This window comes from Sceloporus undulatus, chromosome 1, assembly GCF_019175285.1.
Source record: "Sceloporus undulatus isolate JIND9_A2432 ecotype Alabama chromosome 1, SceUnd_v1.1, whole genome shotgun sequence".
Lineage (NCBI taxonomy): Eukaryota > Metazoa > Chordata > Lepidosauria > Squamata > Phrynosomatidae > Sceloporus > Sceloporus undulatus.
In genome coordinates this window covers 98,032,409-98,048,725 of record NC_056522.1, presented here as the reverse complement: position 1 = coordinate 98,048,725, position 16,317 = coordinate 98,032,409, and the positions used below count along the sequence as shown (strand labels likewise).

The 16,317-nt window shown below is 38.9% G+C and overlaps 1 protein-coding gene across 1 annotated transcript in view; it reads right to left on the bottom strand.

The window, feature by feature from the left end:
* Positions 1-12,458: 12,458 nt before the first annotated feature.
* ARHGAP18 (Rho GTPase activating protein 18) overlaps positions 12,459-16,317 on the bottom strand; it is a 137,802-nt gene continuing 133,943 nt past the window's right edge. Inside the window, exon 15 of the mRNA XM_042445642.1 lies at positions 12,459-15,018. Coding sequence (XP_042301576.1) covers positions 14,927-15,018 — 92 coding nt within the window. The 3' untranslated portion in view covers positions 12,459-14,926. The remainder of the gene's footprint in view (positions 15,019-16,317) is intronic.

Here is a 16,317-nt window from a genome sequence, read left to right as displayed (position 1 = left end):
TTTCTCCCTGGTTTTTCCAATTTCTGGCGATTACTATTCTTGCTGTTGTGATTAAGTAGAGTACAGGCTTCAAATATTTTCTAACCTCTATGTCAGTGACAATGTTTAACAAATACGTTTCTGGGATTAGTTTCACATTTATATTATACATACTTTTAATGCAAATATATACCGCTTTCCAAAATTTTTGTATTACCGGACAAGACCACCACATGTGGTAAAAGGTTCCCAATTGCTTACCACACCTCCAACAATCTGTCTCTCTAGTTTTATACATTTTGGCAATTCTGATTGGGGGGAGATACCATCTGTGTAGCATCTTTATATAATTTTCTCGAATGTCAACACACACCGTGAATTCTAGATCTTTACCCCATGCTCTTTCCCAGTCTTCTAATCTAATGTTTCTGCCGATATTTTTTGCCCATTCAACCATGCTAGGTTTGATAGTTTCTTCTTCAACATCTATTTTTAAGCAAACTTTGTATAGCTTAGATATCATCCCCTTACTATATTTACCTTCATTCATTATTATCATGTCCAATTCTGTTTTTTCCATTGTTATTCCATATTGTTTCATGTCATCTTTAAATCTCCCTAAAAGCTGCCTATATGTGAACCAACCCATTTCTATTCCCTCCTGTGTCAATTGTTCCCTGCTTTTCATTTGTATCCTTCCATTCACATTTTCCACCAAATCTTTATATATCAACCATCCCCTGTCTATTAATTTACTTCTCTTCATGAAGGCTTCATGTGGTGACACCCATAACGGGATATGTCTATAAATTTTTCCTTTATATTTGGCCCAGATTCGTAGTAAAGCTCTTCTTAGTATATGGTCATTGAATTCTTTATTTTGTATTAGTTTGCCATACCATAGATATGCGTGCCACCCGTATCTAATGTTGAAGCCTTCCAAGTTTAGCAAATTTTCATTTCCAATTTAATCCAATTCTTAATCCATTCAAGGCAATTTGCATGAAAATATAGTCTTAAATCTGGGAGTGACAGGCCTCCTCTTTCCCTTACATCCACCATTATCTTCCACTTTATTCTTGATTTCCTTCTCGCCCAGATGAATTCCTGTAGATCCTTCCTCCATTGGTTAAAAACTTTCTCGTTTAGTATCACTGGCAGATTTTGATAATAATACATTAATTTAGGTAGAATATGCATCTTTATTAAGGCAATTTTTCCCATCAGAGATAATTTCAGTTTTGACCATTTTAACAGTTTCTTTTTTATCTCCTGCCATGTTTTCTTATAGTTGTTTTCAAATAGTTCTGAGTTCCGGTTAGTGACTACAATGCCTAAATATTTGATTTTTTTCTGTATTTGTATATTTGTTATCTCATTTAGTTTCTTCTTTCCTCCCTCATCTACATTCAGTGTTAGCAATGCTGATTTATTTTTGTTTAATTTTAAACCTGCTCACTGTCCATACTGTTCAATTATTTCAATGGCTTTAGGAATGTTTTTCAAAGGGTCTTCCGTTATTAATGCTATGTCGTCTGCGTACGCCATAATCTTGATTCCCTTTTAAATCCGCTTATTTACCGTAGGACCCTTTAAATAGTCTCGGGCTCTTACCGCAAATCTTATGATTTGGAAGTCCTCTGATGCAGTCTTTGCTCATGAGGATCTTTTATTTTCTTGCTTCTTCATAGGCTCTTCTTGCCCCCAAAGGGGTAGGTACCTTGCGGAGTTTGCTGCTGCGGTCTTTCTAATATGGTTTCAGCCACCACTTGCAGCCGCAAGTCGCCCTCCATCCCCTAGGAGTTCTCTCCCGGACTTCCCCCAGATGTCAGGGGAATCCAGAGAAATCCTCCCAAATGGAGACCCCGTCGGGCTCCGTCCGGATCCCCTTTATCGGGGGGATATTTTAGCCTTTTTCCCTGAAGGAAAATTGGGTCTCAAAACTGGCTAATCAGCTCACAAATGGTGCCGCTTGTCACCTGCTTCTGTGACTTGCGACTTCTTACTCCGCCATCTTCCCGGAAGCCCTAGACATTACACTTCTATTGATACAGCCTAAAATTGCATTGACCTTGTGGAAGATTTGGATGTCACATGCCATCAGACCCAGGCCATCAGAGTTGATGGAAGTTGTACTGCAAAACATCTAGAGAGTGTTGGTATATACAGTATTTCCACTGGCTTAGGTCATTAGAAGACCCATCATTCTTCACAGGATATTTTGTTATGAGACTGCTTTCATATGTCTTCCTATAGTTCTTCAACAGTATTATGCTGTCCAGTAAGTGGGAAGCTGCCCTTTGGATTCATCCTAAGCACTTCTCTTTTCATCAGTTTTCCTTTATTTTGTGCCATAAGTTAAAATGACCAAAGAAATTATTCAGCCAGCCCACAGTGTTTTTATAGGTCATTTTAAGTAAAAGACACAAATGCAGCAGATGGGGAGACTCAACCTTTTTTTAATACTATAAAGCAAGCCTCTTTTCTGACTTAATTCCTTTGTCCCTTTGCTAAACAGATTCATTATAAAAGGCACTCACTTGTCAGATCATTCAAAATACATGTAATGATATAACTGAGGGAAATAGTATTTTTGAGAGATATTCTAATCACAAGAGTGCCTTGGAAAAAACTAAATTTCCAGTTCCAAAATCCAGTTATATACTGCCTGTTTCTCCAAGTGCCCTATACATTTGTGTTGAATACTTTTGTCTCCCTGAATGGCTGACCTTCCATTCTGCAGGTTTCTTGTCAGCTTCTACAAGCTTCTTTCTCACTATGACCTGAAACAAACAGTTTCATCATCATCCTAAAGGGAATGCTCTGTCCCAAACCATATGCTTCCCACCTTCCCTCTCCTTTTCCACCAAAGTAAGTTTGAAAGCAGCTCTGCATGTTTCTCTTAAGATTGTGTTTAAATTTATTAGATTGCTGGAGGAATGGATGGAAATATTCACAGTTTGAACAATAGTGTTCATGTTGGGCATGGGGGCTTTGCACTTTCTAACCTATATTGTTATGTAGCATCAAGCCACCAGCTTTGTTCAGTTGGGTTCAGCCCAGTTCAGTTGGCTGAACACAAAAAAACAACCAATTACATATAGTATTGCAGCCACAAGGGGTTTCCACACCAGTCCTTCTCTTTCATATATTCAACACTTTCAAGAGGGGAAATGTAGTGCCTAACAGTTCCACTCCTATCATCTGTATCCCTGGTGGTGAGGGCTATAAAACACTAAGCTGGCTTTCCCTCCCTAACTCTTCTTGCAATTAGTGGTGTGGCCCATAAAACTTCATTCTCAGTGTCTACCAAGGAAATATGGCCTGTGTTTATCTTTACAATGGAATTCCCTCTCCCTCCTGCAGCCCAGTGGAGTAATGCAAATTGTTTTAACCAAGATGAACCCAATCAAAATGGGGATATCAAGTTATCTAGGTGATCCTACTGTAGCTGTATATGCTTGTGTACAATGTCAGGTTCACATGAAACATATGAATAGATATGCTTTTATGATTTGTAGCTATAATGGATCTTTTGGTTGTGACTGAAGAGCACCATAAAACTGTATATTGTATATTGTACATGCAATATGAGAACATTTGTGAACAGTCCACTACTGCATGTTTGCTGATAGATTGTTAAACACAAAGATGCAAACAGTCATCCTTTAGCAGAACCAGGGACTTTGCCGTATCACATCAACACTAAAATATTTTTATGAAAGAAACAAAATATGAACAGAGGCATTTGCTTATGTTTTATAGAACAGCATAAGCAAGCTTACAGAATTTCACGCCTGGTCATGTTTCTCAATTAATATAACGTACTGTGCTCAAAGCAATGAATGGTTGAGCATTCAGCCCATAGCTAGCTGTGTATTAAAAGACACACACACACACACAGAGTTAATTGTAAAAAGTGACAGGATCAGCATGACGTCATTTGAAAATCTTTCCTGCAATCGTGCAGGGAGGATGAGACAAGCATGGTAAAAGAATGTCCTGTCCCCCATCTGATAATCTCCAAAGACCACCAATAAATATCATTCATCAGATAAAAATAAAACCAGACCCAACTGAATAAACTAACTTATAGGTACTGCTACTTATCTCCTATTTATCAATGAATATGTAACTTGTAATATCAGGAAACCTATTGGGAGATACAGGGGCTCTGCCCCCCCCAAAAAAAACCCCTGGAAAAACTGTGTTCTTCTTGGGACACTGCGCAGATGTCACAAGTGCACCATTGGCGCACTCGTGACATAAGCAACATGCAGTGACGTCTATATGCTGCACATCACTTACCTCATGATGGCAGCCCCTGTGTGGATGGAAGGCTGCCATTATGCCACCACCATGACATGCTAGGGTTAGGGAGCGTGTGGTTGGTGCATGCTCCCTAACCCTAGAATCACCACAAGTACGTCGCTTCCTGCCAGTATGTACTGGGTCTCGGTGTTGTTCTGTTGTTGTTGAGTGCCTTCAAGTCATTTCTGACTTCACTAAAGAGAATCTATAAAAAGAGTTTTCTGGGGCTGAGAGTCACCCAGTGACTTCCATTGGCTGAACAGACAATGGAACTCAGGTCTTCAGACTCATAGTTCATGGCTCAAACCACAAGACCATGCTGGCTCCTAAAGATAATGTTAGTCCTTATTAAATCTAGTTGAACAAAATTCTGGGCCAGTTTTTATAAGTGTGCTGCTTGAACACTGTCTGTTACCAACTAACTGTAGAGGCTGGTGGCTTTGATGGCAATGGGCCAGTTAATCTGATGTGGCTTTTGGCATGAAACCTTTAAAGGAGCTGTCCAAGGTGCTGATCTCTCTTCCCAGAAAAAATCCCAAACCTTAGATAGGTTCTGTATGTGCTTTCGTGACAGAACTCAAACACCCATGCTTTTCAACTACAAAGGCTTATTTAAATGATTCTACCTATGATAACTACAAAGGTTTTAAAGAAGGAAGTAACAGACTTCAAAACTGGTCACTGAGCACAAGCGGATGATATCCATGAAAGAACAGAAGTTAAAAGATTAACAAAGAATGAAACTTTGAAAAATGTGAAGAAGAATGTTTGGGTCGCCAAAAGCTGATCTGGAGACAATAGTGGACAACAGAAAAAAAGCCAAAATCCCTATCACTTTCTTCTTGAGACAAGATCAAGCAATCTTCAAGGCAACCAGAGTGAACACCATCCCATAGTGACCTAGGGCAGAGCTGGAAGTATAGGGAGTATAGAAGATGAAGATTAGGGATGCCCTGATCTGACCAGACCCTAAGCTCAGAAATGGACTTTCATTGAATTGTTGCGTCTCATTTACAAAAGTAGATTTTACATTTTTTTTCTATACTGATATAGATAGAATTAAGTACCACTGAATGCTACCAAAGGCCAATACACTGCCATTCAATGAAAGATAGCCAGTGACTATAATACTCAGGACTTTTGAAAATCTTTCCCCTACACATGAATAAGCATCATCCACATTCACTTGTGCTGTAGCCATATAGCTAGACGAAAACATTTTTACACACACCATATGTCTTTTAGAATGAGGACAGGAAAAATGTGGCCTTCTGGATGGTGATAACTTCAAGTCCCACCAAATGCAGACAGCATAGCCAATGGTAAGAGACCACAGGCTTTCCATCTCTCCTCTAGAATGCTTTTCTTTGGAGGAGGGTATGCATAAGGCATGATCCATTTCCATTTGCAGATGCAGAACTTACACATTGTGGTTTGACATTTAGGCCAGGGATGAGAATCATGAAACTCTCCAGATGTTGTTGCATTGTCACTCCCAGCCATCCTAGCCAATGTTAAGGATTGCCTGGGGTGGCAGCCCAACAGCATCTGGAGGTCCACATGATTCCCACCCCTTCCCCACTCTCTGTATCTGTTTGACCATTCTTAGCCTTCCTCTCTGAATGCAGATTGTACTAAGCAGGCACCAAGATCTGTATAAGAATATGAGATCTGGAAGGTGGCCTGTTTTTCTTTCTGCAGGCATCTCTCAAGCAAGATGGGGAGACAATTCTTTCTGTAGCCTTATTGAGATTCTACCATGAATGGGTAATTCAACAGCGGTGCAAATGGCTTATGGTCTTAATAAGAAGACACATTATGTGCTGATGAGCCTCAAAAGACTGTGTCAAATTTGGGGTGGGAGAAGAAGCAACAGCCCATATCAGCTGAAGAGCTTCTGCCTAAATCTCAAGTAGCTAATACTTTTCAAGTGGCATGAAATCCAGCCAAAGTACTTTTTTTTTCCAACAAGGAAAACTAATTGGCTGCCAGCAGAAACTTTTAATTAGCTGCAGTGTGGCTGCTACAGCTTCTACAAGAAGGTTTAACAAGAACCATCTGATCTTTCACCTGATGCACTCAGATCACCATGATTATTGCAGAGAATAAATGCTGCCAAGATTCACAAATGAAACGAAGGGTTTGAGCAGAAGTCTAAAGAGACGTTCCACCTGCCCATTTACACAATTCCCTTTAGAATTAATAGATTAACCCTCATGTACTAGGATAGGAAAACTGACAATGTAAGCTGTGTGTGTGTGTGAGGAATCCCCAAAGAGAATTCCAGTGTCTTATGGGGCATAAGAGTCATGTTCAAAGAAGTGTGTTGTGTGCAGAATCAAGTATGTTTCATGCCAGAGCCAAAAAATTACAAGGGGAAATAAGTGAGAGGGGGAGAGAAATCAGATCAGTTCCTCTATGGTGGGGTGATTCAAGGATTTTCTATAAATTCCTGTACTTCCTGTATAGTGGAACTCCTAACTCTGCTGAATTCTAATGTCCCTGCCCACCCCCCATGGAAGACAATTTTGTTTTGATTTTTGCAATAGTGCCAGTGAAGTTATAATCAGAGCACATGATTTCTGCTTTGTGATAATACAGTACAGCAAACCATCACCATCAAAACAACCTCCAAACCAGCAAGAGCTAGGGTGGTGGACAGAAATTCCAATATATGCGAAAGGCTATGAAAAAAAAGCTATTCCATTGACTAAAAATCCAATAGATTTATTGGGGTAGATTTAGTGGTATTCTCTTCACCAACAGGCTAGTTTCCAGTGCCAAACTGGACTTGCCACTTCATTTCCATACACAAAGGATTTCGAATTTGAATCAACATTCTCACACATCAAGGGCATATATAGGTCTGTCCCTGGCTTTCCACTCCACTAAATGCAACTAAGAAAGTAGACTTAAGTCTATGAAAGCTCATGCTGCCCACTTGCTGTTAGTCTCAAAGGTGCTAAAAGAACTCTCATAGGTCTGGCACTGTAGCCATTCTGCAGCAAAGCATGGCTTGCAGGGACTTCAAAGCCTGTCAGGAGTTTGCCTGCTATGATGAATAGGGTTAGCGTTGCAGCCATTGCTTTGCATGCTCATAATATCTTAGAGTATCAGTGTAGATAATGGGACATGTAGTCACAATTTAATAAGTATGGCTGTTGCTTGCAGTCTTTTGTGGTTAATGAGCTGATGGGGAAAAGGAGACAATGCTATGCCTAACGATTCTTATGAGAATGGATGGTATGGGACAGATGGTATGGGGCATCCATGGGAAACAGATGCAAAGGAATCTGTTTGAAATTATGGGCAAACAGGGTGATAGACTGCTCAAATTTTGTATTGTGATATCTTTTAACTACACTGTATTAACACTGGACTCTCAGTGCTGATAACACACATCTGTGATGAACATCCATAGGTTCTGAACATCTATAGGTTCTTTTTCTGTTTCTACTACTGAAAGCCTGGATTGCTGAAGTATTCTTGTACTTGGCAAAGGCTGATGTTGTGCAATGAAGATTAATACATTTCCCTTCCAGCACTGAAGCCTATATTTCATTTATAAAAGTGTGAAAGCTCTCTTGATTTCCTTCCTGAATCCACAAAGGCTCTGCAGCATGCTCACATCTAGACAGATTTTTGTTGGCCTGCCTCTACTAATGCTGAATTAGCAGGCCAATGTTTCCTTTATTATTCATCCAAAATCCAGTATAGTTATATGTAGTGCTTTGATACATAGGCAGTTCTTTCCACATTGGGGTGAAACCGACAGGCATGAAGAAGTGGCTGGAAGCTGTTCTGGCTCCAATCAGCCCAAGACCACAGTGACAGCATGGCCTGCTCTCAATGAAGGCCACCATGCTTGTCTCAAATAGGCTGCCAACAGAAGTGGGTTTTTGTTGCTCCGTTTTGGGTTGGCTATTGTGGCAGTTTGTGCTGCTTCTGGCCACTTTGGAGGTATGCATTATTTAAACAACATGCTCCCAAAACAGCCAGAAGGTACTTTGTTTGGCCTATCTGCTTCAGGCCCCAGTAACCCTTTTGTTATGTTCTGTTGACCATTATTATTATATTCACAATTTCCTGGAAACTTATTGACAGCTGACAGGCCAGCACTGATCCACAGACCACCATTTTGAGTGGCATTCACCTAGAGAAAGCAATGCCCTGAGTATTTAGAGGAACTCTGTTGCTGTTATTCTGTGCCTTCAAGTCAAATTCAACGTATATTGACCATGCCATAGGGTTTTCCTCCCAAGATTTACTCAAAGAAGGTTTACCATGGTCTTCCTCTTGGGCTGATAGAGAGTTACTCGTCAAAATTCATCCTGTGGGTTTGCATGACTGGATGAACATTCAACACTTGGCTTCCTGGAGCCCAACAGCCAAACCAATACACCATATTTGCTCTTTATTAAACTAACAAAACCATTTGAATGGTGTTGGTTACATGCATATGCAAGGAAAAGGGTAACACGGCAAATTTATCAAATGCTTTACTTACAAATCTTGCTCTGCCTGGAGCCATAGCCTCCTTAGTGGTGACAGTGGCAATGTATGCTTCCATTCTGCAGATTGTAATAATGCAGCCCTGTACTGTAAGAATTAGCCTGGTTAGTTCTTGGTGGCAGTCTTGATCTGTATGGTAGTAGCCATGATGGAAGACTGTAAAAATAAAAATCAAAAATATCCCTACATTCATTTTGAAGCAGTACACTGGAAAAATATGTATATGCTCAGCTGCACATCTTTCGTACACATCCTTCATGCCCTTAAGGTAGCTGCTTCCTTTCCAGCTTCAAAGACTTCATACATGTTAAATTGGAATGGAAAATCTGTGACCCTACAGATATCAAATTCAGGGATGATACAAGCTGACACCCAGTATCTGGATGGCCACGTTTCCCCTAGCGTATATCTGATCTAGGAGCCTAGGAGGTTGGATTTTATTTAGACTGCCACTATATATACATTATGTAGTTTCATATTTAAAGAGAATACATATTGTTTTGAGTTCTGCAGACAGCTAAAAGAAATGTGAAACTAGTGTTTACCTGGATATATTATGGATACAATTGTGGTCTCTGGTAAACCGGTTTTGCAGTGTTTTAGAAATCAGAGGCATTTTTAGGAATACTTATATCATAGGCAACAATACATTCATCATCTCATCATCAGCTCTGGAGGATATAAAATTATAAACAAAGAATTCATCTCCACCTTAGACCTTTTCTGCTAGATGGGTATATTTATAACCCTTCTATTCTCCATTTAAAACGTAACATTTTTATCACAAATACCAATTTTAGTATTTCTTTCCTCAGATGAACTTTTGTTTGTTTATAATGGTTTCAGTACTGCTGAAATTGAACAATTACCTTGTCTTTGATCTCTTCTGGGATTCAAGGCAAAATGTTCTTGTATAATGATATCATTCAGTTATGTTTCCTACCAATTGAAATGCAATATTGCTACCTGAGAATTTCTTCCTCAAGCTTTTAAATATTTACTCTCTTTTCTCCACCAGATAATGCACACTAATGGCTATCTGAACAGCACAAAGAGTGCATTTTAACAGATAAAGCTGTACAAAATGAATGGTGCTTCTCACTGTGAATGACAGGTTAAAAAAGGAAAGTTTCCAATAGCAAAAAATGGACCCTATGAAGGAATGCAAATAACAACTCTGCTAAAGTAAGATGAAAATTTCTGCCACACTTGTACTTCATACCAATTTACAGTACTTTGATTCACATCTCCTATATTTTATGTTTAGGAAACATCTAGCACCAGCATTTTATGTTCTTGTATCTTCAAATATCTTTGTCTCCTGCATGCTAGCAGTATTGATGGATAGCCACTTTAGCAATAAATGCCAAGATTTCCAAACAATCTCTAAAAGTATTTCAACCATTTCATATTTGAAGTTTTGTTTTTAACAGTGGAATTCAACTGCAGAGTAATGCTGCCACCTATAGAGACTGCATAGTGAAGACCTGTCTGTCAAAACAAAAGAAAGTGAGAACAAATATAGGACTGAAAATAAAAAGGGGACAAAACTACAATATTCAGTATCTGTGAAGGCATAAGTCTTTTTTAAAAAATGGAAATGCAAAATCATTTCCATTTTTAGACATAGAAATAGACATATAATAAACTCTATTAATATTCACATGATTTGCCTTCTCAAATGAAACAGTGAACTGTAATAGGCACATGTCAGCGTGCAAGGCCAGATTAACATGGCTGGGACTTTGGAGTAATTCTAAAAGAAGCAGGCCTTCTTTGGACAGGTGTGTGCATTCTCCCATTGGAGGACTGTCTTCTTGTTGCAGCACATCAGACTTGGTGGTGCCAGCAGGCCAAGAACAGCTTTGTTTGAGACAAGAGTAAGCCATTCAGGTGTGATGGAGATAGAGGCTCTGGATACTTCCACAACCTGTATGGCAACTAACAGCCAGAGTCTCAGAGGCAAGTACCCCAATTGCCACTTCATTCACTCTACAGCTGAGAGATGGAGCCTGGCTTATGGATCCAAATGGATTTTTGGTGGCTCTTGAGGAGTTTCCTGTTACCTTAGGAGGTGATCTTGCCGAAGCTCTGGCTGAACTCTGCAACAGGGAAATGGTTTGGGCAATGGACATGATTGCTCCAAAGTGTCCCCTCCCATAGAATGAAGCCAAGCAAAACTTTCAGTTCACTTGGCAGCTGGCAGTGATAAAACAAGTGGGACAGATACTAGAGTGAGGAACGCAGAAGACTCCGAGTGAGTCTGACTGAACATGGGACAATATAGGGGGAGAACTAACAAGAGCTAAACCTCCAAAACCTCGCTAACACTTCTCACTATTCTTCCAGAAATGTGATCTACTACAGCAGTGGTTCCCAACCTGTGGTTCGGGACCCCTTTGGGGGTTGAATGACCCTTTCATGGTGGTCGCCTAAGACCATTGGAAAACACCTAATTAATTACAGTTATGAAGTAGCAGCAAAAATAATTTCATGGGTTTGGGTCACCACAACATGAGGAACTGTATTAAAGGGTTGCGGCATTAGGAAAGTTGAGAACTACTGCACTACTGTAAGCACAGTACCACACTGAGCAGCTTTCATATGTATCAATATCTAAATAAAGAATTCCAATCAGATATGTGAAGGTTCCAGCTACAAAAAACTTTGACACTTTCTATTTCCCCAACCCTAATGCTGAGCCCACCAATCTTCAGGGGAAGGCTTTCTCTTGCTTCCACCACCATCACAGGCACACTTGGTCAGGAAACGAGACCAGGAACTGGTCAACTCCCTTCCACAGGAGGCTAGGCTGGTCCCTTCCTGTTTTCCTTTCACCAGTGGGCAAGAACCTTTCTTTTCAAGCAAGCATTTAATATGTAATCACACACAGGGAGGCTTCTTATTGGGCTGTTTGCTTTTTTATGTTTTTAATGGATTTATATTTTTAACTTGTTATATTAATGTGATGTTTTTAATTTTGTTTTTAAAATTGTACGATTTTTAAAGTATCTTTTTTGAGCTGCCTTGGGTCCAATTAGGCAGCGTGTATAATCAATCCATCAATCAAGCAAATAAAGATGGCTGAATCAGATAGTGTTTGTAGTAAGTGCAATCTTTTGAACTACATAGAACTCTTCTTCAGTATGAAAATTCAACAATAATAGTTTCTGCACCAGGTCACAATGTTTCCATTTCCAGTTAGAAGAGCTCTTCTTTCCAATGACTTGATGATGGAATAAATTATTGAAGTAGTGTCCAAGTGCACTCCAAAGAAGCATGGGAGGGTTCAAATCAATCAAATACATCCCATTGATTTTGAGTACAAAACTAGAAGATGACTGTCACACTGGAGTAAAGTGGTATGGAAAGATATGACTTCATATATCATGAGTTTCACATGCAAAGAGTAATCTTTGGATTGTTTTTGTTTGTTTTTTGTTTCTTTGTTTGTTTCACAATACAGAAAACTTATTTTGGATTATAACTCCCAAAATCACCGGGCCAATAGAACCTCTCCAACTTTTACAAAAAGAAATTTTGGCATTCTTCTGATCTGACCTTCTTCTCAAGCTTTGGATTTCTTCTGATTCAAAGATCTATGACATAATCAATACAAAATATGTACAAGAGGAAAATAAAAACAGCCACACAAATTTTCATCTGAAACATCTCATTTTATGTACAAATCTACACAAGTGTGGAAACAAAACAAATTAGCTGATTCCCTACTAGTCAGTGTATCTTTTGTATATACTTCATGTATACATTTAATAGTTCAAATTAAAACAGCATTAAGAAAATCCATTTATGTATAAAAGCTTTTCAAATTGTAATAAAAAGATAATGGCACTAAAGCAGCAATGAAGTTATCTTTTAAAAAAATTAAATCTACAGGCCATTGATAGTTTGTTTTTAATGACCACAGCTGCTGTTCTCAACAGCATCAATTGGTCTTGATTTAAATACCTAGATTTCCCTCCTCATATTAATCTTATTCGGAACAGCTAAGGACTATAAAAAGTATTATAAACACAATTTACTGAATTGTGCACCTATATGATCTTTAAAATTTAGATTCTAGATTCATAAGTATTGCCTTTTCATGTTTTCTCTTTATTAAAAATGTTTGGTGAAGAGAATACTCGTCCAACATCATGCAAGTGAACTTTCTTATCAATAGTGGTACTTTGCCTCTCATTTCTCCCTTCCTTCTCCCCACTTCCTCCCCAAACATGCTTCTGTCAACTTTCTGGAACTGATCTCGGAAATGCATAGGTGCTTCAAGAGTTGTCCATTCCACAAGTGGATCCCATTCCACTGATGACACTAATGGCTAGTACTGCATACCAAGGGAAGGCAAAGTTCACCGTTATTGGTACAGTAATTGTTGGCATATGGCAGTGGAGACAGGGAAAGTCTAGGAAACTGAGAACTAGCTACTGATCAGGTCAGACATTTCCTCTCCTCTCTGTATTGACCTGAAATGTCTAGTGGTAATTCCTGAGAGACGGAGAAGGAGGGGAGCTCACCTGCATTGACTACTATTATTCACGGTGTATTCACATTACTTAGAAAAACTGTTTTACAACAGGAGACTAAGCTACAGTTCACTGGAGATGTCAGCAGTCCACATGCCATTCAAATGGCATCCTTCTACAACTCATTCTTTACAGTGGCCACACGACAACTATGACATCTGTTGCTTCTCTAATACTGTATCAAAAAGCCAGAGAAGCTACAATGGCAACAATGACATAACAGAAGCTTGTGCTTAATTGGTTATTGTCACAAGACAGCTTTCACCTATCTTGTGTCTTCCAGATAAGCAAAAACTTCCATCATTCAAGCCAGCAGGGACATGGTGGCTGGGAATAATGAGGATATAATCCTATAAATCTGGAGGGTTCCAGTTTGAGGAAGTTGGAGAATAATAGCAAGAATTATCCCATGATGAAAATGGAAAAGTGCCTTGAAATATAACTCCTAACTCCAGTACATTTCTTCCTTCTCAGCAATATGCTATATTCCTGAACATTACCTGTTCTTTTTGTGCTGTTTTCACCTCCAAAAAAGGTGATTTCATTTGATGATTTAAAAAATCCAAACACACACACACACAGAGAGAGAGAGAGAGAGAGAATGCTTGCAGTTTCCCTCCCATAAAACAAAACCAACAGAATATAAATATGTGGATCAATGTCAATCACTATTCATTGGTAGTATGCATGCCCCAACTATTGCAGGTAAGCACTTGCTTGAAAATAATTAGCCACAACTCCCCTGTTAGATCACTGTGGGAATAAACACATTTGATTTTTCTTAGCAATGTTTATCTTCACTGACAAGTGAATAATTTTGGGTAGCAACATTGCCCTTAAGAAAATGCTCAAATCAAATTTCTCATGGGATATAGAATGGCAGCAACTTTAGAGATGTGACATTCAGACAGCTTAATCTGCACAGAATGCATAAGAATGACAAACTATATTTAATAATAAATTTTAAACATCATGATGAGAGAGTTTACTGGCATCAGAGTCTACTAGCTATGTCAGTAGAATCACATTAAGGTCTTCACAGAAATGTATTCCTCGGAACAGTGAGGACAAATCATCTAATAAAACCTGAAACTATAAATAAGCATCTACTTGCAACAGTAGGCAGGTACCTCTTTCCGTTACATACAACACATCACCACTGCCTTGTTTTCACATGGCATACATATACCAGATTTTGATAATTAGGTCCCATGAAATAATGCTTTTTATATCTCGTGGTTTATAGATGTCTTTGCTAAGAAAAAAACTTGTTCTTTGTTTTTGTTGGAAAGTACAAATAATCAGATGGGACCATTTCAAAGGCACAATAGTTCCCATAAGAAAAGAACTGTACATATTGGCCCTGCACAGCTTACTCTTACCCTGCATTGCTATACTAGCTCATACTGACTTGAGACAAAGGGAAGGGGACTCCTTGAAAGCCAACTGTAGTACTGACAATATCCCTTTGATGGTGTAGTTCAAGTATCAAATGATCACACTGCCCTTTTAGTTTGGTAGACCTGAATGCTTATAACATTACAAAAATCCGTCTGCATCTCTTTCTTCACAGATTCACAACTTCAGCAGTTTTTACATTTTACAATCCATTCTGCATTTGGGTTTAGCTGATACAAATCCTTCATGTAGGTATCGTCATCCAGACAACGTTCGCCTGTTAAAGAAACACGTTTTATGTAAAATTACAGATTTTAAACATTTTAAAGATTTATCTTAGAGTCAACTCCAATGAATGCAATGCAATTTACTCTGGATTAAATACACATTGGATTGCAGGTAGAGTGAAAATAAGGAAGCTAGACACCAGCAGGGAGATGAAGCAAGATCTACACTTGTATATTGGGATCTGAAACAAATGGTAGCATTATGCTCTAAAAGCTTCATGCAAACTTTCTCTAGAGCACTTTCAATTTCAGCCAACCTCCTCCTTGGTTCTGATATGGATGTGGTTAAGTCACCATCTTCATCATCACATCAAGATACCTTCATAGAGATCATGACAACATATCCACTAAGCCAGTTACCAAAGAGGAGACAAACCCAGCATGTTCCAAGGAGATTAATATATTATATTATAACATTTCTATCCTGTTAGCATATCCTATCACCCCTCCAACAAAAAAATGAGGTTTCCATATGTACTGTCTAGTGTGGAGCAGAACCAGAAGTCACAATGTTCACAATGACTTAAGTACGCTAAAAGGCATCAGTGTCAGGGTCATTGTGTCAGGCATGCCTGATCTAGATAAGAACAAATATGAGTACTATAGGTTATGCTAAATGTGACACATTCCTCCTACCTGCCTGATTTGCATTTCCCATGGAAACAAAGAAAAACATTTGTCAAACTGACAAAGACCATACCCTGTTCCCACTTTTTGAAGTCCTTGCATTTCCCCTGCCTGTTTGATCATCAGTGCATTAACATTTTGGTGCTAAAAACCCTTAAGTTTTCTGGACCAGTTTGTCCATTCCTTGGGGAAATCATCAAAGCTTTTAACACACCTTTTGGGAACATAGCACATGTCCCGGGGGCAGAAAAAAATATAACCCCCCTCAAATCTGAGATATCATGGTTCACTTTGCCCACTGTTCCCTTAAATGCTGTCTGAGTCTCTATCATAGAATGGTAAATATAACCCCTTCTTAACCTTTAATATTCTGCTATATAACTTTTCAGCCTTTTGTATCATTGTGTGCATCTCAAGAATGAATCAGTTCATGGTGTCTGAGTGTTCCCTTGCCCATTTCTAAATAAAAATTCATTATTTACTGAGAACTGGAGTTTCTTGTGGTTTGTATTGGTATAAATAGGTGTAAAAATATCCCCAAAGTTACCCACCTCTTGAATGTTTCCTTTTGAACAATTTAATTCCCCAACATTCAAAGGAGATGCTGGCACTACTGGCCAGCAGCCATGTTTCTCCAAGGTTTCAGAGAGAGATATATTCTA